Below are 26,756 nucleotides of genomic sequence, written 5' to 3' on the forward strand. Positions count from 1 at the left end.
AATATATCGGTAGTTAATCAGTGTAATATATCGTGTAGTTAATCAGTGTAATATATAGCGTAGTTAACCAGTGTAATATATAGTGTAGTTAATCAGTGTAATATATCGTGTAGTTAATCAGTGTAATATATCGTGTAGTTAATCAGTGTAATATATAGTGTAGTTAATCAGTGTAATATATAGTGTAGTTAATCAGTGTAATATATAGTGTAGTTAATCAGTGTAATATATAGTGTAATATATAGCGTAGTTAATCAGTGTAATATATAGTGTAGTTAATCAGTGTACTATATAGTGTAGTTAATCAGTGTAATATATAGCGTAGTTAATCAGTGTAATATATAGTAATATATAGTGTAGTTAATCAGTGTAATATATAGTGTAATATATAGTGTAGTTAATCAGTGTAATATATAGTGTAATATATAGTGTAGTTAACCAGTGTAATATATAGTGTAGTTAATCAGTGTAATATATCGTGTAGTTAATCAGTGTAATATATAGTGTAGTTACCAGTGTAATATATAGTGTAGTTAATCAGTGTAATATATAGTGTAATATATAGTGTAGTTAACCAGTGTAATATATAGTGTAGTTAATCAGTGTAATATATCGTGTAGTTAATCAGTGTAATATATCGTGTAGTTAATCAGTGTAATATATAGTGTAGTTAACCAGTGTAATATATAGTGTAGTTAACCAGTGTAATATATAGTGTAGTTAATCAGTGTAATATATAGTGTAATATATAGTGTAGTTAACCAGTGTAATATATAGTGTAGTTAATCAGTGTAATATATCGTGTAGTTAATCAGTGTAATATATCGTGTAGTTAAACAGTGTAATATATAGTGTAGTTAACCAGTGTAATATATAGTGTAGTTAATCAGTGTAATATATCGTGTAGTTAATCAGTGTAATATATCGTGTAGTTAATCAGTGTAATATATAGTGTAGTTAATCAGTGTAATATATAGTGTAGTTAATCAGTGTAATATATAGTGTAATATATAGCGTAGTTAATCAGTGTAATATATAGTGTAGTTAATCAGTGTAATATATAGTGTAGTTAATCAGTGTACTATATAGTGTAGTTAATCAGTGTAATATATAGCGTAGTTAATCAGTGTAATATATAGTGTAATATATAGTGTAGTTAATCAGTGTAATATATAGTGTAATATATAGTGTAGTTAATCAGTGTAATATATAGTGTAATATATAGTGTAGTTAATCAGTGTAATATATAGTGTAATATATAGCGTAGTTAATCAGTGTAATATATCGTGTAGTTAATCAGTGTAATATATAGTGTAATATATAGCGTAGTTAATCAGTGTAATATATAGCGTAGTTAATCAGTGTAATATATAGTGTAGTTAATCAGTGTAATATATAGTGTAGTTAATCAGTGTAATATATAGTGTAGTTAATCAGTGTAATATATCGTGTAGTTAATCAGTGTAATATATAGTGTAGTTAATCAGTGTAATATATAGTGTAATATATAGTGTAGTTAACCAGTGTAATATATAGTGTAGTTAATCAGTGTAATATATCGTGTAGTTAATCAGTGTAATATATAGTGTAGTTAACCAGTGTAATATATAGTGTAGTTAATCAGTGTAATATATAGTGTAATATATAGTGTAGTTAACCAGTGTAATATATAGCGTAGTTAATCAGTGTAATATATAGTGTAGTTAACCAGTGTAATATATAGTGTAGTTAATCAGTGTAATATATAGTGTAATATATAGTGTAGTTAACCAGTGTAATATATAGTGTAGTTAATCAGTGTAATATATCGGGTAGTTAATCAGTGTAATATATCGTGTAGTTAATCAGTGTAATATATAGTGTAGTTAACCAGTGTAATATATAGTGTAGTTAACCAGTGTAATATATAGTGTAGTTAATCAGTGTAATATATAGTGTAATATATAGTGTAGTTAACCAGTGTAATATATAGTGTAGTTAATCAGTGTAATATATCGTGTAGTTAATCAGTGTAATATATCGTGTAGTTAATCAGTGTAATATATAGTGTAGTTAACCAGTGTAATATATAGTGTAGTTAATCAGTGTAATATATCGTGTAGTTAATCAGTGTAATATATCGTGTAGTTAATCAGTGTAATATATAGTGTAGTTAATCAGTGTAATATATAGTGTAGTTAATCAGTGTAATATATAGTGTAATATATAGCGTAGTTAATCAGTGTAATATATAGTGTAGTTAATCAGTGTACTATATAGTGTAGTTAATCAGTGTAATATATAGCGTAGTTAATCAGTGTAATATATAGTGTAATATATAGTGTAGTTAATCAGTGTAATATATAGTGTAATATATAGTGTAGTTAATCAGTGTAATATATAGTGTAATATATCGTGTAGTTAATCAGTGTAATATATCGTGTAGTTAATCAGTGTAATATATAGTGTAGTTAATCAGTGTAATATATAGTGTAGTTAACCAGTGTAATATATAGTGTAGTTAATCAGTGTAATATATAGTGTAATATATAGTGTAGTTAATCAGTGTAATATATAGTGTAATATATAGCGTAGTTAATCAGTGTAATATATCGTGTAGTTAATCAGTGTAATATATAGTGTAATATATAGCGTAGTTAATTAGTGTAATATATAGCGTAGTTAATCAGTGTAATATATAGTGTAGTTAATCAGTGTAATATATAGTGTAGTTAATCAGTGTAATATATAGTGTAGTTAATCAGTGTAATATATAGTGTAGTTAATCAGTGTAATATATCGTGTAGTTAATCAGTGTAATATACAGTGTAGTTAACCAGTGTAATATATAGTGTAGTTAATCAGTGTAATATATCGTGTAGTTAATCAGTGTAATATATCGTGTAGTTAATCAGTGTAATATATAGTGTAGTTAATCAGTGTAATATATAGTGTAATATATAGCGTAGTTAATCAGTGTAATATATCGTGTAGTTAATCAGTGTAATATATAGTGTAATATATAGTGTAGTTAATCAGTGTAATATATAGTGTAATATATAGCGTAGTTAATCAGTGTAATATATCGTGTAGTTAATCAGTGTAATATATAGTGTAATATATAGCGTAGTTAATCAGTGTAATATATAGCGTAGTTAATCAGTGTAATATATAGTGTAGTTAATCAGTGTAATATATAGTGTAGTTAATCAGTGTAATATATAGTGTAGTTAATCAGTGTAATATATCGTGTAGTTAATCAGTGTAATATATAGTGTAGTTAATCAGTGTAATATATAGTGTAGTTAATCAGTGTAATATATAGCGTAGTTAATCAGTGTAATATATAGTGTAATATATAGTGTAATATATAGTGTAGTTAATCAGTGTAATATATAGTGTAGTTAATCAGTGTAATATATAGTGTATATATTTTTTAAGGCAAGTGTTTTCACTTAAATCAATGAAATCCATGCAGTTGTGCAACTCACCCCTCTCTCTTGTGACATCATCTGTAGACAGAGAAGATAAAACATGATGTATTATGGGTACTAGAACATGGAGACAGACTACATCCTCTCTATTCTGACCTCCTCTGTAGACAGTAGATAAAACATGATGTATTATGGGTACTAGAACATGAAGACAGACTACATCCTCTCTATTCTGACCTCCTCTGTAGACAGTAGATAAAACATGATGTATTATGGGTACTAGAACATGAAGACAGACTACATCCTCTCTATTCTGACCTCCTCTGTAGACAGTAGATAAAACATGATGTATTATGGGTACTAGAACATGAAGACAGACTACATCCTCTCTATTCTGACCTCCTCTGTAGACAGAAGATAAAACATGATGTATTATGGGTACTAGAACATGAAGACAGACTACATCCTCTCTATTCTGACCTCCTCTGTAGACAGTAGATAAAACATGATGTATTATGGGTACTAGAACATGAAGACAGACTACATCCTCTCTATTCTGACCTCCTCTGTAGACAGTAGATAAAACATGATGTATTATGGGTACTAGAACATGAAGACAGACTACATCCTCTCTATTCTGACCTCCTCTGTAGTGTAATATATAGTGTAATATATAGTGTAATATATAGTGTAATATATCGTGTAGTTAATCAGTGTAATATATAGTGTAGTTAACCAGTGTAATATATAGCGTAGTTAATCAGTGTAATATATAGTGTAGTTAATCAGTGTAATATATCGTGTAGTTAATCAGTGTAATATATCGTGTAGTTAATCAGTGTAATATATAGCGTAGTTAATCAGTGTAATATATAGTGTAATATATAGTGTAATATATAGTGTAGTTAATCAGTGTAATATATAGTGTAGTTAATCAGTGTAATATATAGTGTATATATTTTTTAAGGCAAGTGTTTTCACTTAAATCAATGAAATCCATGCAGTTGTTCAACTCACCCCTCTCTCTTGTGACATCATCTGTAGACAGAGAAGATAAAACATGATGTATTATGGGTACTAGAACATGAAGACAGACTACATCCTCTCTATTCTGACCTCCTCTGTAGACAGAAGATAAAACATGATGTATTATGGGTACTAGAACATGAAGACAGACTACATCCTCTCTATTCTGACCTCCTCTGTAGACAGAGAAGATAAAACATGATGTATTATGGGTACTAGAACATGAAGACAGGTACACAGACAGACAGACAGACAGACAGACAGACAGACAGACAGACAGACAGACAGACAGACAGACAGACAGACAGACAGACAGACAGGAACATAGACAGCCAGACAGACAAACAGGAACATAGACAGCAGACAGACAGACAGGCAGGCAGGCAGGCAGACAGGCAGGCAGAAAGGAACATAGACAGTCAGACAGACAGAAAGGAACACAGACAGACAGACAGACAGACAGACAGACAGACAGACAGACAGACAGACAGTCAGGAACATAGACAGCCAGACAGACAAACAGGAACATAGACAGCCAGACAGACAGACAGGAACAAAGACAGCCAGACAGACAGACAGACAGACAGACAGACAGACAGAAAGGAACATAGACAGACAGACAGACAGACAGACAGACAGACAGACAGACAGACAGACAGACAGACAGACAGACAGACAGACAGACAGGAACACAGTTTGAAATACATGCATGCAGGTGTGGAAGCACACAGACTTTCACACACAACTTACCGTTCTCTTTTTTGAGCTTCTCTGTAGACAGAAGATAAAACATGATGTATTATGGGTACTAGAACATGAAGACAGACTACATCCTCTCTATTCTGACCTCCTCTGTAGACAGTAGATAAAACATGATGTATTATGGGTACTAGAACATGAAGACAGACTACATCCTCTCTATTCTGACCTCCTCTGTAGACAGTAGATAAAACATGATGTATTATGGGTACTAGAACATGAAGACAGACTACATCCTCTCTATTCTGACCTCCTCTGTAGACAGTAGATAAAACATGATGTATTATGGGTACTAGAACATGGAGACAGGTACATAGACAGACAGACAGACAGACAGGAACATAGACAGACAGACAGAAAGGAACATAGACAGACAGACAGACAGACAGACAGACAGACAGACAGACAGACAGACAGACAGACAGACAGACAGACAGACAGACAGGCAGACAGGCAGGCAGACAGGCAGGCAGAAAGGAACATAGACAGCCAGACAGACAGGCAGGCAGAAAGGAACATAGACAGTCAGACAGACAGAAAGGAACACAGACAGACAGACAGACAGACAGACAGACAGACAGACAGACAGACAGGCAGACAGGCAGACAGACAGACAGACAGAAAGGAACATAGACAGTCAGACAGACAGAAAGGAACATAGACAGACAGACAGACAGAAAGGAACATAGACAGCCAGCCAGCCAGCCAGCCAGCCAGCCAGCCAGACAGACAGACAGACAGAAAGGAACATAGACAGCCAGACAGCCAGACAGAAAGGAACACAGACAGACAGGAACACAGACAGACAGACAGACAGACAGACAGACAGACAGACAGACAGACAGACAGGAACACAGTTTGAAATACATGCATGCAGGTGTGGAAGCACACAGACTTTCACACACAACTTACCGTTCTCTTTTTTGAGCTTCTCTGTAGACAGAAGATAAAACATGATGTATTATGGGTACTAGAACATGAAGACAGACTACATCCTCTCTATTCTGACCTCCTCTGTAGACAGTAGATAAAACATGATGTATTATGGGTACTAGAACATGAAGACAGACTACATCCTCTCTATTCTGACCTCCTCTGTAGACAGAAGATAAAACATGATGTATTATGGGTACTAGAACATGGAGACAGACTACATCCTCTCTATTCTGACCTCCTCTGTAGACAGAAGATAAAACATGATGTATTATGGGTACTAGAACATGAAGACAGGTACATAGACAGACAGCCTTCTCTGTAGCTCAGTTGGTGGAGCATGGTGTTTGCAACGCCAGGCTTGTGGGTTCGATTCCCACGGGGGGCCAGCACAGAAGAAAATAAATGTATGAAATGAAATGTATTCATTCATTACTGTAAGTCGCTCTAGATAAGAGCGTCTGCTAAATGACGTAAATGAAGACAGACTACATCCTCTCCTTTCTGACCTCTGTAGACAGTAGATAAAACATGATGCATTATGGGTACAAGAACATGAAGACAAGTACATAGACACATAGGCAGACAGGAACATAGACAGACACAAACTATTTACTCAGCTGTTCATCTGGTGTAAAAATTAAATAAAGATAGTGGGATAGTGTAATTAAATAATCATTGAATCATGAGATTTATACACTACATGACCAGAAGTATGTGGACACCTGCTCATTGAACATCTCATTCCAAAATCAATGGCATTAATATGGAGTTGGTCCCCCCTTTGCTGCTATAACAGCCTCCACTCTTCAGGGAAGTCATTAATATGGAGTTGGTCCCCCTTTGCTGCTATAACAGCCTCCACTCTTCTGGGAAGTCATTAATATGGAGTTGGTCCCCCCCCTTTGCTGCTATAACAGCCTCCACTCTTCAGGGAAGTCATTAATATGGAGTTGGTCCCCCCTTTGCTGCTATAACAGCCTCCACTCTTCTGGGAAGTCATTAATATGGAGTTGGTCCCCCCTTTGCTGCTATAACAGCCTCCACTCTTCTGGGAAGTCATTAATATGGAGTTGGTCCCCCTTTGCTGCTATAACAGCCTCCACTCTTCAGGGAAGTCATTAATATGGAGTTGGTCCCCCTTTGCTGCTATAACAGCCTCCACTCTTCTGGGAAGGCATTAATATGGAGTTGGTCCCCCCTTTGCTGCTATAACAGCCTCCACTCTTCAGGGAAGTCATTAATATGGAGTTGGTCCCCCCTTTGCTGCTATAACAGCCTCCACTCTTCTGGGAAGTCATTAATATGGAGTTGGTCCCCCTTTGCTGCTATAACAGCCTCCACTCTTCAGGGAAGGCTTTCCACTAGATGATGGAACATTGCTGTGGGGACTTGCTTCCATTCAGCCACAAGAGCATTAGTGAGGTCTCCCTCTCTCTCTTCTCTCAGAGGACATGAGCCCTAGGACCATGCCTCAGGACTATCTGGCCTGATGACTCCTTGCTGTCCCCCAGTCCACCTGGTTGTGCTGCTGCTCCAGTTTCAACTGTTCTGCCTGCGGCTATGGAACCCTGACCTGCTCACCGGACGTGCTACCTGTCCCAGACCTGCTGTTTTCAACTCTCCTTCTCTCTCTCTACTGCACCTGCTGTCTCTAACTCTGAATGATCGGCTATGAAAAGCCAACTGACCTTTACTCCTGAGGTGCTGACCTGTTGCACCCTCTACAACCACTGTGATTATTATTATTTGTCCCTGCTGGTCATCTATGAACATTTGAACATCTTGGCCATGTTCTGTTTAAATCTCCACCCGGCACAGCCAGAAGAGGACTGGTCACCCCTCAGAGCCTGGTTCCTGTGTCCTACCCAGTACAGCCAGAAGAGGACTGGTCACCCCTCAGAGCCTGGTTCCTCTCTACCCAGTACAGCCAGTAGAGGACTGGTCAATCCTCAGAGCCTGGTTCCTCTCTAGGTTTCTTCCTGGGTTCCTGCCTTTCTAGGGAGTTTTTCCTAGCCACTGTGCTTCTACATCTGCATTGCTTGCTGTTTGGGGTTTTAGGCTGGGTTTCTGTACATCACTTTGTGACATCGGCTGACGTAAAAAGGGTTTCATAAATATATTTGATTGATCGATTGATGCTGGGCGATTAGGCCTGGCTCGCAGTCGGCATTCCAATTCATACCAAAGGTGTTCGATGGGGTTGAGGTCAGGGCTCTATGCAGGCCAGTCAAGTTCTTCCACACCGATCTCAACAAAACATTTCTGTAAGCTCCAGACAAACAGTTATTGTGTTGACGTTGCATCCAGAGGCAGTTTGGAACTCGGTAGTGAGAGTTGCAACCGAGGACAGACGATTTTTACGCGCTTCAAAACTTGGCGGTCCCATTCTGTGAGATTCTGTGGCCTACCACTAAACGGCTGAGACATTTTTCTCCTAGATGTTTCCACTCCACAATAACAGCACTTACACTTGACCGGGGCAGCTCTAGCAGGGCAGAAACTTGATGAACTGACTTGTTGGAAAGGTGGCATCCTAAGACGGTGCCACGTTGAAAGTCACTGAGCTCTTCAGTAAGGCCATTCTACTGACAATGTTTGTCTATGGAGATTGCATGGCGGTGTGCTTGATTTTATACACCTGTCAGCAACAGGTGTGGCTGAAATAGAATCCACTAATTTAAAGAGTTGTCCACATACTTTAGTATATATAGTGCAGTTAATCAGTGTAATATATAGTGTAATATATAGTGTAGTTAATCAGTGTAATATATAGTGTAGTTAATCAGTGTAATATATAGTGTAATATATAGTGTAGTTAATCAGTGTAATATATAGTGTAATATATAGCGTAGTTAATCAGTGTAATATATAGTGTAATATATAGTGTAGTTAACCAGTGTAATATATAGTGTAGTTAATCAGTGTAATATATAGTGTAATATATAGTGTAGTTAACCAGTGTAATATATAGTGTAGTTAATCAGTGTAATATTTAATCAGTGTAATATATAGTGTAGTTAATCAGTGTAATATATAGTGTAGTTAATCAGTGTAATATATAGTGTAATATATAGTGTAGTTAATCAGTGTAATATATAGTGTAATATATAGCGTAGTTAATCAGTGTAATATATAGTGTAATATATAGCGTAGTTAATCAGTGTAATATATAGTGTAGTTAATCAGTGTAATATATAGTGTAATATATAGTGTAGTTAATCAGTGTAATATATAGTGTAGTTAACCAGTGTAATATATAGTGTAATATATAGTGTAGTTAATCAGTGTAATATATAGTGTAATATATAGTGTAGTTAATCAGTGTAATATATAGTGTAACATATAGTGTAGTTAATCAGTGTAATATATAGTGTAATATATAGCGTAGTTAATCAGTGTAATATATAGTGTAATATATAGCGTAGTTAATCAGTGTAATATATAGTGTAACATATAGTGTAGTTAATCAGTGTAATATATAGTGTAACATATAGTGTAGTTAATCAGTGTAATATATAGTGTAATATATAGTGTAGTTAATCAGTGTAATATATAGTGTAGTTAATCAGTGTAATATATAGTGTAGTTAATCAGTGTAATATATAGTGTAATATATAGCGTAGTTAATCAGTGTAATATAGTGTAGTTAATCAGTGTAATATATAGTGTAGTTAATCAGTGTAATATATAGTGTAGTTAATCAGTGTAATATATAGTGTAGTTAATCAGTGTAATATATAGTGTAATATATAGTGTAGTTAATCAGTGTAATATATAGTGTAATATATAGTGTAGTTAATCAGTATAATATATAGTGTAATATATAGTGTAATATATAGTGTAGTTAATCAGTATAATATATAGTGTAATATATAGTGTAATATATAGTGTAGTTAATCAGTATAATATATAGTGTATATATTTTTTAAGGAAAGTGTTTTCACTTAAATCAATGAAATACATGCAGTTGTGCAACTCACCCCTCTCTCTTGTGACGACCTCTGTAGACAGAGAAGATAAAACATGATGTATTATGGGTACTAGAACAGACAGACACAGACAGACAGACAGACAGACAGACAGACAGACAGACAGACAGACAGACAGACAGACAGACAGACAGACAGACAGACAGACAGACAGAAAGGAACACAGACAGACAGACAGGAACACAGACAGACAGACAGGAACACAGTTTTCACTTACATTAATGAAATACATGCATGCAGTTGTGGAAGCACACAGACTTTCACACACAACTTACCGTTCTCTTTTTTGAGCTTCTCTGTAGACAGAAGATAAAACATGATGTATTATGGGTACTAGAACATGAAGACAGACTACATCCTCTCTATTCTGACCTCCTCTGTAGACAGTAGATAAAACATGATGTATTATGGGTACTAGAACATGAAGACAGACTACATCCTCTCTATTCTGACCTCCTCTGTAGACAGAAGATAAAACATGATGTATTATGGGTACTAGAACATGGAGACAGGTACATAGACAGACAGCCTTCTCTGTAGCTCAGTTGGTGGAGCATGGTGTTTGCAACGCCAGGCTTGTGGGTTCGATTCCACGGGGGCCAGCACAGAAGAAAATAAATGTATGAAATGAAATGCATTCATTCATTACTGTAAGTCGCTCTAGATAAGAGCGTCTGCTAAATGACGTAAATGAAGACAGACTACATCCTCTCCTTTCTGACCTCTGTAGACAGTAGATAAAACATGATGCATTATGGGTACAAGAACATGAAGACAAGTACATAGACACATAGGCAGACAGGAACATAGACAGACACAAACTATTTACTCAGCTGTTCATCTGGTGTAAAAATTAAATAAAGATAGTGGGATAGTGTAATTAAATAATCATTGAATCATGAGATTTATACACTACATGACCAGAAGTATGTGGACACCTGCTCATTGAACATCTCATTCCAAAATCAATGGCATTAATATGGAGTTGGTCCCCCCCTTTGCTGCTATAACAGCCTCCACTCTTCAGGGAAGTCATTAATATGGAGTTGGTCCCCCCTTTGCTGCTATAACAGCCTCCACTCTTCTGGGAAGTCATTAATATGGAGTTGGTCCCCCTTTGCTGCTATAACAGCCTCCACTCTTCAGGGAAGGCATTAATATGGAGTTGGTCCCCCCTTTGCTGCTATAACAGCCTCCACTCTTCAGGGAAGTCATTAATATGGAGTTGGTCCCCCTTTGCTGCTATAACAGCCTCCACTCTTCTGGGAAGGCTTTCCACTAGATGATGGAACATTGCTGTGGGGACTTGCTTCCATTCAGCCACAAGAGCATTAGTGAGGTCTCCCTCTCTCTCTTCTCTCAGAGGACATGAGCCCTAGGACCATGCCTCAGGACTATCTGGCCTGATGACTCCTTGCTGTCCCCCAGTCCACCTGGTTGTGCTGCTGCTCCAGTTTCAACTGTTCTGCCTGCGGCTATGGAACCCTGACCTGCTCACCGGACGTGCTACCTGTCCCAGACCTGCTGTTTTCAACTCTCCTTCTCTCTCTCTACTGCACCTGCTGTCTCTAACTCTGAATGATCGGCTATGAAAAGCCAACTGACCTTTACTCCTGAGGTGCTGACCTGTTGCATCATCTACAACCACTGTGATTATTATTATTTGACCATGCTGGTTATTTATGAACATTTGAACATCTTGGCCATGTTCTGTTTAAATCTCCACCCGGCACAGCCAGAAGAGGACTGGTCACCCCTCAGAGCCTGGTTCCTGTGTCCTACCCAGTACAGCCAGAAGAGGACTGGTCACCCCTCAGAGCCTGGTTCCTCTCTACCCAGTACAGCCAGTAGAGGACTGGTCACCCCTCAGAGCCTGGTTCCTCTCTACCCAGTACAGCCAGTAGAGGACTGGTCACCCCTCAGAGCCTGGTTCCTCTGGTCTACCCAGTACAGCCAGTAGAGGACTGGTCACCCCTCAGAGCCTGGTTCCTCTCTACCCAGTACAGCCAGTAGAGGACTGGTCACCCCTCAGAGCCTGGTTCCTTTGGTCTACCCAGTACAGCCAGTAGAGGACTGGTCACCCCTCAGAGCCTGGTTCCTCTCTACCCAGTACAGCCAGTAGAGGACTGGTCACCCCTCAGAGCCTGGTTCCTCTGGTCTACCCAGTACAGCCAGTAGAGGACTGGTCACCCCTCAGAGCCTGGTTCCTCTCTACCCAGTACAGCCAGTAGAGGACTGGTCACCCCTCAGAGCCTGGTTCCTCTCTACCCAGTACAGTCAGTAGAGGACTGGTCACCCCTCAGAGCCTGGTTCCTCTGGTCTACCCAGTACAGCCAGTAGAGGACTGGTCACCCCTCAGAGCCTGGTTCCTCTGTCCTACCCAGTACAGCCAGTAGAGGACTGGTCACCCCTCAGAGCCTGGTTCCTCTCTACCCAGTACAGCCAGTAGAGGACTGGTCACCCCTCAGAGCCTGGTTCCTCTCTACCCAGTACAGCCAGTAGAGGACTGGTCACCCCTCAGAGCCTGGTTCCTCTGTCCTACCCAGTACAGTCAGTAGAGGACTGGTCACCCCTCAGAGCCTGGTTCCTCTGGTCTACCCAGTACAGCCAGTAGAGGACTGGTCACCCCTCAGAGCCTGGTTCCTCTGTCCTACCCAGTACAGTCAGTAGAGGACTGGTCAATCCTCAGAGCCTGGTTCCTCTCTAGGTTTCTTCCTGGGTTCCTGCCTTTCTAGGGAGTTTTTCCTAGCCACTGTGCTTCTACATCTGCATTGCTTGCTGTTTGGGGTTTTAGGCTGGGTTTCTGCACATCACTTTGTGACATCGGCTGACGTAAAAAGGGTTTCATAAATATATTTGATTGATCGATTGATGCTGGGCGATTAGGCCTGGCTCGCAGTCCGGCGTTCCAATTCATACCAAAGGTGTTCGATGGGGTTGAGGTCAGGGCTCTATGCAGGCCAGTCAAGTTCTTCCACACCGATCTCAACAAAACATTTCTGTATGGACCTGGCTTTGTGCGCGGGGACATTGTCCTACTAAAACAGCGAAGGGCTTTCCCCAAACTGTTGCCACAAAGTTGGAAGCACAGAATCGTCTAGAACGTCATTGTATGATGTAGTGTTAAGATTTCCCTTCACTGGAACTAAGGGGCCATGAAAAACAACCCCAGACCATTATTCCTCCTCCACCAAACTTTACAGTTGGCACTATGCATTGGGGCAGGTAGCGTTCTCCTGGCATCCGCCAAACCCAGATTCATCTGTCAGACTGCCAGATGGTGAAGCGTTATTCTATACTCCAGAGAACATATTTCCACTAGTTCAGAGTCCAATGGCGGCGAGCTTTACACCACTCCAGCCGACGCTTGGCATTGAGCATGGTGATCTTAGGCTTGTGTGCGGCTGCTCGGCCATGGAAACCCATTTCATGAAGCTCCAGACAAACAGTTATTGTGTTGACGTTGCATCCAGAGGCAGTTGGGAACTCGGTAGTGAGAGTTGCAACCGAGGACAGACGATTTTTACGCGCTTCAAAACTTGGCGGTCCCATTCTGTGAGATTCTGTGGCCTACCACTAAACGGCTGACACATTTTTCTCCTAGATGTTTCCACTCCACAATAACAGCACTTACACTTGACCGGGGCAGCTCTAGCAGGGCAGAAACTTGACCAACTGACTTGTTGGAAAGGTGGCATCCTATGACGGTGCCACGTTGAAAGTCACTGAGCTCTTCAGTAAGGCCATTCTACTGACAATGTTTGTCTATGGAGATTGCATGGCGGTGTGCTTGATTTTATACACCTGTCAGCAACAGGTGTGGCTGAAATAGAATCCACTAATTTAAAGAGTTGTCCACATACTTTAGTATATATAGTGCAGTTAATCAGTGTAATATATAGTGTAATATATAGTGTAGTTAATCAGTGTAATATATAGTGTAGTTAATCAGTGTAATATATAGTGTAATATATAGTGTAGTTAATCAGTGTAATATATAGTGTAATATATAGCGTAGTTAATCAGTGTAATATATAGTGTAATATATAGTGTAGTTAACCAGTGTAATATATAGTGTAGTTAATCAGTGTAATATATAGTGTAGTTAATCAGTGTAATATATAGTGTAGTTAATCAGTGTAATATATAGTGTAATATATAGTGTAGTTAATCAGTGTAATATATAGTGTAGTTAATCAGTGTAATATATAGTGTAATATATAGTGTAGTTAATCAGTGTAATATATAGTGTAATATATAGCGTAGTTAATCAGTGTAATATATAGTGTAATATATAGCGTAGTTAATCAGTGTAATATATAGTGCAATATATAGCGTAGTTAATCAGTGTAATATATAGTGTAATATATAGCGTAGTTAATCAGTGTAATATAGTGTAGTTAATCAGTGTAATATATAGTGTAGTTAATCAGTGTAATATATAGTGTAGTTAATCAGTGTAATATATAGTGTAGTTAATCAGTGTAATATATAGTGTAATATATAGTGTAGTTAATCAGTGTAATATATAGTGTAATATATAGTGTAGTTAATCAGTATAATATATAGTGTAATATATAGTGTAATATATAGTGTAGTTAATCAGTATAATATATAGTGTATATATTTTTAAGGAAAATGTTTTCACTTAAATCAATGAAATACATGCAGTTGTGCAACTCACCCCTCTCTCTTGTGACGACCTCTGTAGACAGAGAAGATAAAACATGATGTATTATGGGTACTAGAACAGACAGACAGACAGACAGACAGACAGACAGACAGACAGACAGACAGACAGACAGACAGACAGACAGACAGAAAGGAACACAGACAGACAGACAGGAACACAGACAGACAGACAGACAGACAGACAGACAGACAGGAACACAGTTTTCACTTACATTAATGAAATACATGCATGCAGTTGTGGAAGCACACAGACTTTCACACACAACTTACCGTTCTCTTTTTTGAGCTTCTCTGTAGACAGAAGATAAAACATGATGTATTATGGGTACTAGAACATGAAGACAGACTACATCCTCTCTATTCTGACCTCCTCTGTAGACAGTAGATAAAACATGATGTATTATGGGTACTAGAACATGAAGACAGACTACATCCTCTCTATTCTGACCTCCTCTGTAGACAGTAGATAAAACATGATGTATTATGGGTACTAGAACATGAAGACAGACTACATCCTCTCTATTCTGACCTCCTCTGTAGACAGTAGATAAAACATGATGTATTATGGGTACTAGAACATGAAGACAGACTACATCCTCTCTATTCTGACCTCCTCTGTAGACAGTAGATAAAACATGATGTATTATGGGTACTAGAACATGAAGACAGACTACATCCTCTCTATTCTGACCTCCTCTGTAGACAGAAGATAAAACATGATGTATTATGGGTACTAGAACATGAAGACAGACTACATCCTCTCTATTCTGACCTCCTCTGTAGACAGTAGATAAAACATGATGTATTATGGGTACTAGAACATGGAGACAGACTACATCCTCTCTATTCTGACCTCCTCTGTAGACAGTAGATAAAACATGATGTATTATGGGTACTAGAACATGGAGACAGGTACATAGACAGACAGCCTTCTCTGTAGCTCAGTTGGTGGAGCATGGTGTTTGCAACGCCAGGCTTGTGGGTTCGATTCCCACGGGGGGCCAGCACAGAAGAAAATAAATGTATGAAATGAAATGTATTCATTCATTACTGTAAGTCGCTCTAGATAAGAGCGTCTGCTAAATGACGTAAATGAAGACAGACTACATCCTCTCCTTTCTGACCTCTGTAGACAGTAGATAAAACATGATGCATTATGGGTACAAGAACATGAAGACAAGTACATAGACACATAGGCAGACAGGAACATAGACAGACACAAACTATTTACTCAGCTGTTCATCTGGTGTAAAAATTAAATAAAGATAGTGGGATAGTGTAATTAAATAATCATTGAATCATGAGATTTATACACTACATGACCAGAAGTATGTGGACACCTGCTCATTGAACATCTCATTCCAAAATCAATGGCATTAATATGGAGTTGGTCCCCCCTTTGCTGCTATAACAGCCTCCACTCTTCAGGGAAGGCATTGATATGGAGTTGGTCCCCCCCTTTGCTGCTATAACAGCCTCCACTCTTCAGGGAAGGCTTTCCACTAGAAGATGGAACATTGCTGTGGGGACTTGCTTCCATTCAGCCACAAGAGCATTAGTGAGGTCTCCCTCTCTCTCTTCTCTCAGAGGACATGAGCCCTAGGACCATGCCTCAGGACTATCTGGCCTGATGACTCCTTGCTGGCCCCCAGTCCACCTGGTTGTGCTGCTGCTCCAGTTTCAACTGTTCTGCCTGCGGCTATGGAACCCTGACCTGCTCACCGGACGTGCTACCTGTCCCAGACCTGCTGTTTTCAACTCTCCTTCTCTCTCTCTACTGCACCTGCTGTCTCTAACTCTGAATGATCGGCTATGAAAAGCCAACTGACATTTACTCCTGAGGTGCTGACCTGTTGCATCATCTACAACCACTGTGATTATTATTATTTGACCCTGCTGGTCATCTATGAACATTTGAACATCTTGGCCATGTTCTGTTTAAATCTCCACCCAGTACAGCCAGAAGAGGACTGGCCACCCCTCATAACCTGGTTCCTCTGGTCTACCCAGTACAGTCAGTAGAGGACTGGTCACCCCTCATAGCCTGGTTCCTCTGGTCTACCCAGTACAGCCAGTAGAGGACTGGTCACCCCTCAGAGCCTGGTTCCTCTGGTCTACCCAGTACAGCCAGTAGAGGACTGGTCACCCCTCAGAGCCTGGTTCCTCTCTACCCAGTACAGTCAGTAGAGGACTGGTCACCCCTCAGAGCCTGGTTCCTCTGGTCTACCCGGTAAAGCCAGTAGAGGACTGGTCACCCCTCAGAGCCTGGTTCCCCTCTACCCAGTACAGCCAGTAGAGGACTGGCCACCCCTCAGAGCCTGGTTCCTCTGGTCTACCCAGTACAGCCAGTAGAGGACTGGTCACCCCTCAGAGCCTGGTTCCTCTCTACCCAGTACAGCCAGTAGAGGACTGGTCACCCCTCAGAGCCTGGTTCCTCTGGTCTACCCAGTACAGCCAGTAGAGGACTGGTCAGCCCTCAGAGCCTGGTTCCTTTCTACCCAGTACAGCCAGTAGAGGACTGGTCACCCCTCAGAGCCTGCTTCCTCTCTACCCAGTACAGCCAGTAGAGGACTGGTCACCCCTCAGAGCCTGGTTCCTCTGGTCTACCCAGTACAGCCAGTAGAGGACTGGCCACCCCTCAGATCCTGGTTCCTCTCTACCCAGTACAGCCAGTAGAGGACTGGTCACCCCTCAGAGCCTGGTTCCTTTCTACCCAGTACAGCCAGTAGAGGACTGGTCACCCCTCAGAGCCTGGTTCCTCTCTACCCAGTACAGCCAGTAGAGTACTGGTCACCCCTCAGAGCCTGGTTCCTCTGGTCTACCCAGTACAGCCAGTAGAGGACTGGTCACCCCTCAGAGCCTGCTTCCTCTCTACCCAGTACAGCCAGTAGAGTACTGGTCACCCCTCAGAGCCTGGTTCCTCTGGTCTACCCAGTACAGCCAGTAGAGGACTGGTCACCCCTCAGAGCCTGCTTCCTCTCTACCCAGTACAGCCAGTAGAGGACTGGTCACCCCTCATAGCCTGGTTCCTCTGGTCTACCCAGTACAGCCAGTAGAGGACTGGTCACCCCTCAGAGCCTGTTTCCTCTGGTCTACCCAGTACAGCCAGTAGAGGACTGGTCACCCCTCAGAGCCTGGTTCCTCTCTAACCAGTACAGCCAGTAGAGGACTGGTCACCCCTCATAGCCTGGTTCCTCTGGTCTACCCAGTACAGCCAGTAGAGGACTGGTCACCCCTCAGAGCCTGGTTCCTCTGGTCTACCCAGTACAGCCAGTAGAGGACTGGTCACCCCTCAGAGCCTGGTTCCTCTCTACCCAGTACAGCCAGTAGAGGACTGGTCACCCCTCAGAGCCTGGTTCCTCTGGTCTACCCAGTACAGCCAGTAGAGGACTGGTCACCCCTCAGAGCCTGGTTCCTCTCTAACCAGTACAGCCAGTAGAGGACTGGTCACCCCTCAGAGCCTGGTTCCTCTCTACCCAGTACAGCCAGTAGAGGACTGGTCACCCCTCAGAGCCTGGTTCCTCTCTACCCAGTACAGCCAGTAGAGGACTGGTCACCCCTCAGAACCTGGTTCCTCTGGTCTACCCATGAAATAATCATTGAATGCTTTGTGTGATGTATTGGTGTCTCTACCTTCTTGACCTTTGTGCTGTTGTCTGTGCCCAATAATGTTGCTACCATGCTGTGTTTATACCATGCTGTGTTGCTACCATGCTGTGTTTCTACCATGCTGTGTTTCTACCATGCTGTGTTGTCATGTGTTGCTACCATGCTGTGTTGTCATGTGTTTCTACCATGCTGTGTTGCTACCATGCTGTATTGTCATGTGTTGCTGCCATGCTGTGTTGTCAAGTGTTGCTACCATGCTGTGTTGTCATGTGTTGCTACCATGCTGTGTTGTCATGTGTTTCTACCATGCTGTGTTTCTACCATGCTGTGTTGCTGCCATGCTGTGTTGCTACCATGCTGTGTTGTTATGTGTTGCTACCATGCTGTGTTGCTACCATGCTGTGTTGTCATGTTTCTACCATGCTGTGTTGCTACCATGCTGTATTGTCATGTGTTGCTGCCATGCTGTGTTGTCAAGTGTTGCTACCATGCTGTGTTGTCATGTGTTGCTACCATGCTGTGTTGTCATGTGTTTCTACCATGCTGTGTTTCTACCATGCTGTGTTGCTGCCATGCTGTGTTGTTATGTGTTGCTACCATGCTGTGTTGCTACCATGCTGTGTTGTCATGTTGCTACCATGCTGTGTTGCTGCCATGTTGTGTTGTCATGTGTTGCTACCATGCTGTGTTACTACCATGCTGTGTTGTTATGTGTTTCTACCATGCTGTGTTGCTACCATTCTGTGTTGTTATGTGTTTCTACCATGCTGTGTTGCTACCATGCTGTGTTGTCATGTGTTGCTACCATGCTGTGTTGTCATGTGTTGCTACCATGCTGTGTTGTCATGTGTTGCTACCATGCTGTGTTGTCATGTGTTGCTACCATGCTGTGTTGTCATGTGTTGCTGCCATGCTGTGTTGCTACCATTCTGTGTTGTTATGTGTTGCTACCATGCTGTGTTTCTACCATGCTGTGTAGTCATGTGTTGCTACCATGCTGTGTTTCTACCATGCTGTGTTGCTACCATGCTGTGTTGTTATGTGTTGCTACCATGCTGTGCTGTCATGTGTTGCTACCATGCTGTGTTGCTACCATGCTGTGTTGTTATGTGTTGCTACCATGCTGTGTTGCTACCATGCTGTGTTGTTATGTGTTTCTACCATGCTGTGTTGCTACCATGCTGTGTTGTCATGTGTTGCTACCATGCTGTGTTGCTACCATGCTGTGTTGTTATGTGTTGCTACCATGCTGTGTTGTTATGTGTTGCTACCATGCTGTGTTGTTATGTGTTGCTACCATGCTGTGTTGTTATGTGTTGCTACAATGCTGTGTTTCTACCATGCTGTGCTGTCATGTGTTGCTACCATGCTGTGTTGCTACCATGCAGTGTTATCATGTGTTGCTGCCATGCTGTGTTGCTACCATGCTGTGTTGTCATGTGTTCTGCTACCATGCTGTGTTGTCATGTGTTACTACCATGCTGTGTTTCTACCATGTTGTGTTGTCATGTGTTGCTACCATGCTTTGTTGCTACCAGGCTGTGTTGCTACCAGGCTGTGTTGTCATGTGTTGCTACCATGCTGTGTTGTCATGTGTTGCTACCATGCTGTGTTGCTACCAGGCTGTGTTGTCATGTGTTGCTACCATGCTGTGTTGCTACCAGGCTGTGTTGTCATGTGTTTCTACCATGCTGTGTTGTCATGTGTTGCTGCCATGCTGTGTTGCTACCAGGCTGTGTTGTCATGTGTTGCTACAATGTTGTGATGACACCATGCTGTGTTTCTACCATGCTGTGTTGTCATGTGCTGCTACCATGCTGTGTTTCTACCATGCTGTGCTGTCATGTGTTGCTACCATGCTGTGTTGCTATCATGCAGTGATATCATGTGTTGCTGCCATGCTGTGTTGCTACCATGCTGTGTTGTCATGTGTTGCTACCATGTTGTGCTGTCATGTGTTGCTACCATGCTGTGTTGTCATGTGTTGCTACCATGCTGTTTTGCTACCAGGCTGTGTTGTCATGTGTTGCTACCATGCTGTGCTGTCATGTGATTATACCATGCTGTGTTGCTACCATGCTGTGTTGTCATGTGATGCTGCCTTGCTGTTTTTCTACCATGCAGTGTTGTCGTGTGATTTTACCATGCTGTGTTTCTACCATGCTGTGCTGTCATGTGTTGCTACCATGCTGTGTTGTCATGTGTTTCTACCATGCTGTGTTGTCATGTGTTGCTACCATGCTGTGTTGCTACCATGCTGTGTTGTTACCATGCTGTGGTGTCACGTGTTTCTACCATGCTGTGTTGTTACCATGCTGTGTTGTCATGTGTTGCTACCATGCTGTGTTGCTGCCATGCTGTGTTGATACCATGCTGTGTTGTCATGTGTTTCTACCATGCTGTGTTGCTACCATGCTGTGTTGTTACCATGCTGTGTTGTTACCATGCTGTGGTGTCACGTGTTTCTACCATGCTGTGTTGTTACCATGCTGTGTTGTCATGTGTTGCTACCATGCTGTGTTGCTACCATGCTGTGTTGTTACCATGCTGTGTTGTTACCATGCTGTGGTGTCACGTGTTTCTACCATGCTGTGTTGCTACCATGCTGTGTTGTCATGTGTTGCTACCATGCTGTGCTGTCATGTGTTGCTACCATGCTGTGTTGCTGCCATGCTGTGTTGTCATGTGTTGCTACCATGCTGTGTTGTCATGTGTTGCTACCATGCTGTGTTGTTATGTGTTGCTACCATGCTGTGTTGCTACCATGCTGTGTTGTCATGTTGCTACCATGCTGTGTTGCTACCATGCTGTGTTGTCATGTGTTGCTACCATGCTTTGTTGCTACCATTCTGTGTTGTTATGTGTTGCTACCATGCTGTGTTGCTACCATGCTGTGTTGTTATGTGTTGCTACCATGCTGTGTTGCTACCATTCTGTGTTGTTATGTGTTGCTACCATGCTGTGTTGCTACCATTCTGTGTTGTTATGTGTTGCTACCATGCTGTGTTGTCATGTGTTGCTACCATGCTGTGTTGTCATGTGTTGCCACCATGCTGTGTTGTCATGTGTTGCTACCATGCTGTGTTGTCATGTGTTGCTACCATGCTGTGTTGTCATGTGTTGCTACCATGCTGTGTTGTCATGTGTTGCCACCATGCTGTGTTGTCATGTGTTGCTACCATGCTGTGTTGTCATGTTGTGTTGCTACCATGCTGTGTTGTCATGTGTTGCTACCATGCTGTGTTGTCATGTGTTGCTACCATGCTGTGTTGTCATGTGTTGCTACCATGCTGTGTTGTCATGTGTTGCTACCATGCTGTGTTGTCATGTTGTGTTGCTACCATGCTGTGTTGTCATGTGTTGCTACCATGCTGTGTTGTCATGTGTTTCTACCATGCTGTGTTGTCATGCTGTGTTGCTACCATGCTGTGTTGTCATGTGTTTCTACCATGCTGTGTTGCTACCATGCTGTGTTGTCATGTGTTGCTACCATGCTGTGTTGCTACCATGCTGTGTTGTCATGTGTTGCTACCATGCTGTGTTGTCATGTGTTGCCACCATGCTGTGTTGTCATGTGTTTCTACCATGCTGTGTTGTTATGTGTTGCTACCATGCTGTGTTGCTACCATGCTGTGCTGTCATGTGTTTCTACCATGCTGTGTTGCTACCATGCTGTGTTGTTATGTGTTGCTACCATGCTGTGTTGCTACCATGCTGTGTTGTCATGTGTTTCTACCATGCTGTGTTGCTACCATGCTGTGTTGTTATGTGTTTCTACCATGCTGTGTTGCTACCATGCTGTGCTGTCATGTGTTGCTACCATGCTGTGTTGCTACCATGCTGTGTTGTTATGTGTTGCTACCATGCTGTGTTGTCATGTGTTGCTACCATGCTGTGTTGTCATGTGTTGCTACCATGCTGTGTTGCTACCATGCTGTGTTGTTATGTGTTGCTACCATGCTGTGTTATGTGTTGCTACCATGCTGTGTTGCTACCATGCTGTGTTGCTACCATGCTGTGTTGCTACCATGCTGTGTTGTCATGTGTTGCTACCATGCTGTGTTGCTACCATGCTGTGTTTCTACCATGCTGTGTTGTTATGTGTTGCTACCATGCTGTGTTGTCATGTGTTGCTACCATGCTGTGTTGTCATATGTTGCTACCATGCTGTGTTGCTACCATGCTGTGTTGTTATGTGTTGCTACCATGCTGTGTTGCTACCATGCTGTGTTATGTGTTTCTACCATGCTGTGTTTCTACCATGCTGTGTTGTCCTGTGTTGCTACCATGCTGTGTTGCTACCATGCTGTGTTGTCATGTGTTTCTACCATGCTGTGTTATGTGTTTCTACCATGCTGTGTTGCTACCATGCTGTGTTGTCATGTGTTGCTACCATGCTGTGTTGCTACCATGCTGTGTTGTCATGTGTTGCTACCATGCTGTGTTATGTGTTTCTACCATGCTGTGTTGCTACCATGCTGTGTTGTCCTGTGTTGCTACCATGCTGTGTTGCTACCATGCTGTGTTGTCATGTGTTGCTACCATGCTGTGTTATGTGTTTCTACCATGCTGTGTTTCTACCATGCTGTGTTGTCATGTGCTTCTACCATGCTGTGTTGTCATGTGTTGCTACCATGCTGTGTTATGTGTTTCTACCATGCTGTGTTGCTACCATGCTGTGTTGTCATGTGTTGCTACCATGCTGTGTTATGTGTTTCTACCATGCTGTGTTGCTACCATGCTGTGTTGTCATGTGTTGCTACCATGCTGTGTTGTCATGTGTTGCTACCATGCTGTGTTGTCCTGTGTTGCTACCATGCTGTGTTTCTACCATGCTGTGTTGCTACCATGCTGTGTTGTCATGTGTTGCTACCATGCTGTGTTTCTACCATGCTGTGTTGCTACCATGCTGTGTTGTCATGTGTTGCTACCATGCTGTGTTGCTACCATGCTGTGCTGTCATGTGTTGCTACCATGCTGTGTTGTCATGTGTTTCTACCATGCTGTGTTGCTACCATGCTGTGCTGTCATGTGTTGCTACCATGCTGTGTTGTTGTCTTAGGTATCTCTGTATGTAGTGTTGTGTTGTCTCTCTTGTCGTGATGTGTGTTTTGTCCTATATTTGTTTTGTATTTTTAATCCCAGCCCCGTCCCAGCAGGAGTCCTTTAGCCTTTTGGTAGGACGTCTATGTCAATAACAATTTATTCTGAACTGACTTTCCTAGTTAAAAAAGGTTAAATATATGAATATAAAATATACAGTATATATTTAGGGATGGGGGGGGGGATATAAATTCATCTTGCAACCAGAACAGATGGACAGGAACAAAGACAGACAGGTAGGAACATCAGACACAAACACACTACTTACCAAAGAGGTTAAATAGACCTGTAGATGATAAGAAAAAACAGTCAGTTAGAAGACATGTTGACACATAAAACCATCATGTTATTATCAAACCCTGCTGGTACCTCCTCAGAGACTGGTTCCCCTCTACCCAGTACAGCCAGTAGAGGACTGGTCACCCCTCAGAGCCTGGTTCCTCTGGTCTACCCAGTACAGCCAGTAGAGGACTGGTCACCCCTCAGAGCCTGGTTCCTCTGGTCTACCCAGTACAGCCAGTAGAGGACTGGTCACCCCTCAGAGCCTGGTTCCTCTGGTCTACCCAGTACAGCCAGTAGAGGACTGGTCACCCCTCAGAGCCTGGTTCCTCTGGTCTACCCAGTACAGCCAGTAGAGGACTGGTCACCCCTCAGAGCCTGGTTCCTCTCTACCCAGTACAGCCAGTAGAGGACTGGTCACCCCTCAGAGCCTGGTTCCTCTCTACTCAGTACAGCCAGTAGAGGACTGGTCACCCCTCAGAGCCTGGTTCCTCTCTACCCAGTACAGCCAGTAGAGGACTGGTCACCCCTCAGAGCCTGGTTCCCCTCTACCCAGTACAGCCAGTAGAGGACTGGTCACCCCTCAGAGCCTGGTTCCTCTGGTCTACCCAGTACAGCCAGTAGAGGACTGGTCACCCCTCAGAGCCTGGTTCCTCTGGTCTACCCAGTACAGCCAGTAGAGGACTGGTCACCCCTCAGAGCCTGGTTCCTCTCTACCCAGTACAGCCAGTAGAGGACTGGTCACCCCTCAGAGCCTGGTTCCTCTGGTCTACCCAGTACAGCCAGTAGAGGACTGGTCACCCCTCAGAGCCTGGTTCCTCTCTACCCAGTACAGCCAGTAGAGGACTGGTCACCCCTCAGAGCCTGGTTCCTCTGGTCTACCCAGTACAGCCAGTAGAGGACTGGTCACCCCTCAGAGCCTGGTTCCTCTCTACCCAGTACAGCCAGTAGAGGACTGGTCAACCCTCAGAGCCTGGTTCCTCTGGTCTACCCAGTACAGCCAGTAGAGGACTGGTCACCCCTCAGAGCCTGGTTCCTCTCTACCCAGTACAGCCAGTAGAGGACTGGTCACCCCTCAGAGCCTGGTTCCTCTCTACCCAGTACAGCCAGTAGAGTACTGGTCACCCCTCAGAGCCTGGTTCCTCTCTACCCAGTACAGCCAGTAGAGGACTGGTCACCCCTCAGAGCCTAGTTCCTCTGGTCTACCCAGTACAGCCAGTAGAGGACTGGTCACCCCTCAGAGCCTGGTTCCTCTGGTCTACCCAGTACAGCCAGTAGAGTACTGGTCACCCCTCAGAGCCTGGTTCCTCTCTACCCAGTACAGCCAGTAGAGGACTGGTCACCCCTCAGAGCCTGGTTCCTCTGGTCTACCCAGTACAGCCAGTAGAGGACTGGTCACCCCTCAGAGCCTGGTTCCTCTGGTCTACCCAGTACAGCCAGTGGAGGACTGGTCACCCCTCAGAGCCTGGTTCCTCTCTACCCAGTACAGCCAGTAGAGGACTGGTCACCCCTCAGAGCCTGGTTCCTCTCTACCCAGTACAGCCAGTAGAGGACTGGTCACCCCTCAGAGCCTGGTTCCTCTCTACCCAGTACAGCGAGTAGAGGACTGGTCACCCCTCAGAGCCTGGTTCCTCTCTACCCAGTACAGCCAGTAGAGGACTGGTCACCCCTCAGAGCCTGGTTCCTCTGGTCTACCCAGTACAGCCAGTAGAGGACTGGTCACCCCTCAGAGCCTGGTTCATCTGGTCTACCCAGTACAGTCAGTAGAGGACTGGTCACCCCTCAGAGCCTGGTTCCTCTGGTCTACCCAGTACAGCCAGTAGAGGACTGGTCACCCCTCAGAGCCTGGTTCCTCTCTACCCAGTACAGCCAGTAGAGTACTGGTCACCCCTCAGAGCCTGGTTCCTCTCTACCCAGTACAGCCAGTAGAGGACTGGTCACCCCTCAGAGCCTGGTTCCTCTGGTCTACCCAGTACAGCCAGTAGAGGACTGGTCACCCCTCAGAGCCTGGTTCCTCTGGTCTACCCAGTACAGCCAGTAGAGGACTGGTCACCCCTCAGAGCCTGGTTCCTCTCTACCCAGTACAGCCAGTAGAGGACTGGTCACCCCTCAGAGCCTGGTTCCTCTCTACCCAGTACAGCCAGTAGAGGACTGGTCACCCCTCAGAGCCTGGTTCCTCTCTACCCAGTACAGCCAGTAGAGGACTGGTCACCCCTCAGAGCCTGGTTCCTCTCTACCCAGTACAGCCAGTAGAGGACTGGTCACCCCTCAGAGCCTGGTTCCTCTCTACCCAGTACAGCCAGTAGAGGACTGGTCACCCCTCAGAGCCTGGTTCCTCTGGTCTACCCAGTACAGCCAGTAGAGGACTGGTCACCCCACAGAGCCTGGTTCCTCTGGTCTACCCAGTACAGCCAGTAGAGGACTGGTCACCCCTCAGAACCTGGTTCCTCTGGTCTACCCAGTACAGCCAGTAGAGGACTGGTCACCCCTCAGAGCCTGGTTCCTCTGGTCTACCCAGTACAGCCAGTAGAGGACTGGTCACCCCTCAGAGCCTGGTTCCTCTCTACCCAGTACAGCCAGTAGAGGACTGGTCACCCCTCAGAGCCTGGTTCCTCTGGTCTACCCAGTACAGCCAGCAGAGGACTGGTCACCCCTCAGAGCCTGGTTCCTCTCTACCCAGTACAGCCAGTAGAGGACTGGTCACCCCTCAGAGCCTGGTTCCTCTCTACCCAGTACAGCCAGTAGAGGACTGGTCACCCCTCAGAGCCTGGTTCCTCTCTACCCAGTACAGCCAGTAGAGGACTGGCCACCCCTCAGATCCTGGTTCCTCTCTATCCAGTACAGCCAGTAGAGGACTGGTCACCCCTCAGAGCCTGGTTCCTTTCTACCCAGTACAGCCAGTAGAGGACTGGTCACCCCTCAGAGCCTGGTTCCTCTCTACCCAGTACAG

General features: G+C 43.1%; 1 protein-coding gene across 1 annotated transcript in view; it reads right to left on the minus strand.

Annotated features, from left to right (window-relative positions):
* The window catches only part of LOC123732719 (selection and upkeep of intraepithelial T-cells protein 5), a 117,472-nt gene that overhangs the window by 31,521 nt on the left and 59,195 nt on the right, over positions 1 to 26,756 (minus strand). Inside the window, exons 14-18 of the mRNA XM_045711979.1 lie at positions 23,796 to 23,813; positions 15,086 to 15,106; positions 14,808 to 14,828; positions 10,399 to 10,419; positions 10,115 to 10,135 (exon numbers count right to left, since the gene is read on the minus strand). Of these exons, the coding sequence (XP_045567935.1) occupies positions 10,115 to 10,135; positions 10,399 to 10,419; positions 14,808 to 14,828; positions 15,086 to 15,106; positions 23,796 to 23,813 (102 nt within the window). The remainder of the gene's footprint in view (positions 1 to 10,114; positions 10,136 to 10,398; positions 10,420 to 14,807; positions 14,829 to 15,085; positions 15,107 to 23,795; positions 23,814 to 26,756) is intronic.

This window comes from Salmo salar, unplaced genomic scaffold (genome assembly GCF_905237065.1).
Source record: "Salmo salar unplaced genomic scaffold, Ssal_v3.1, whole genome shotgun sequence".
Taxonomy (NCBI): Eukaryota; Metazoa; Chordata; class Actinopteri; order Salmoniformes; family Salmonidae; genus Salmo; species Salmo salar.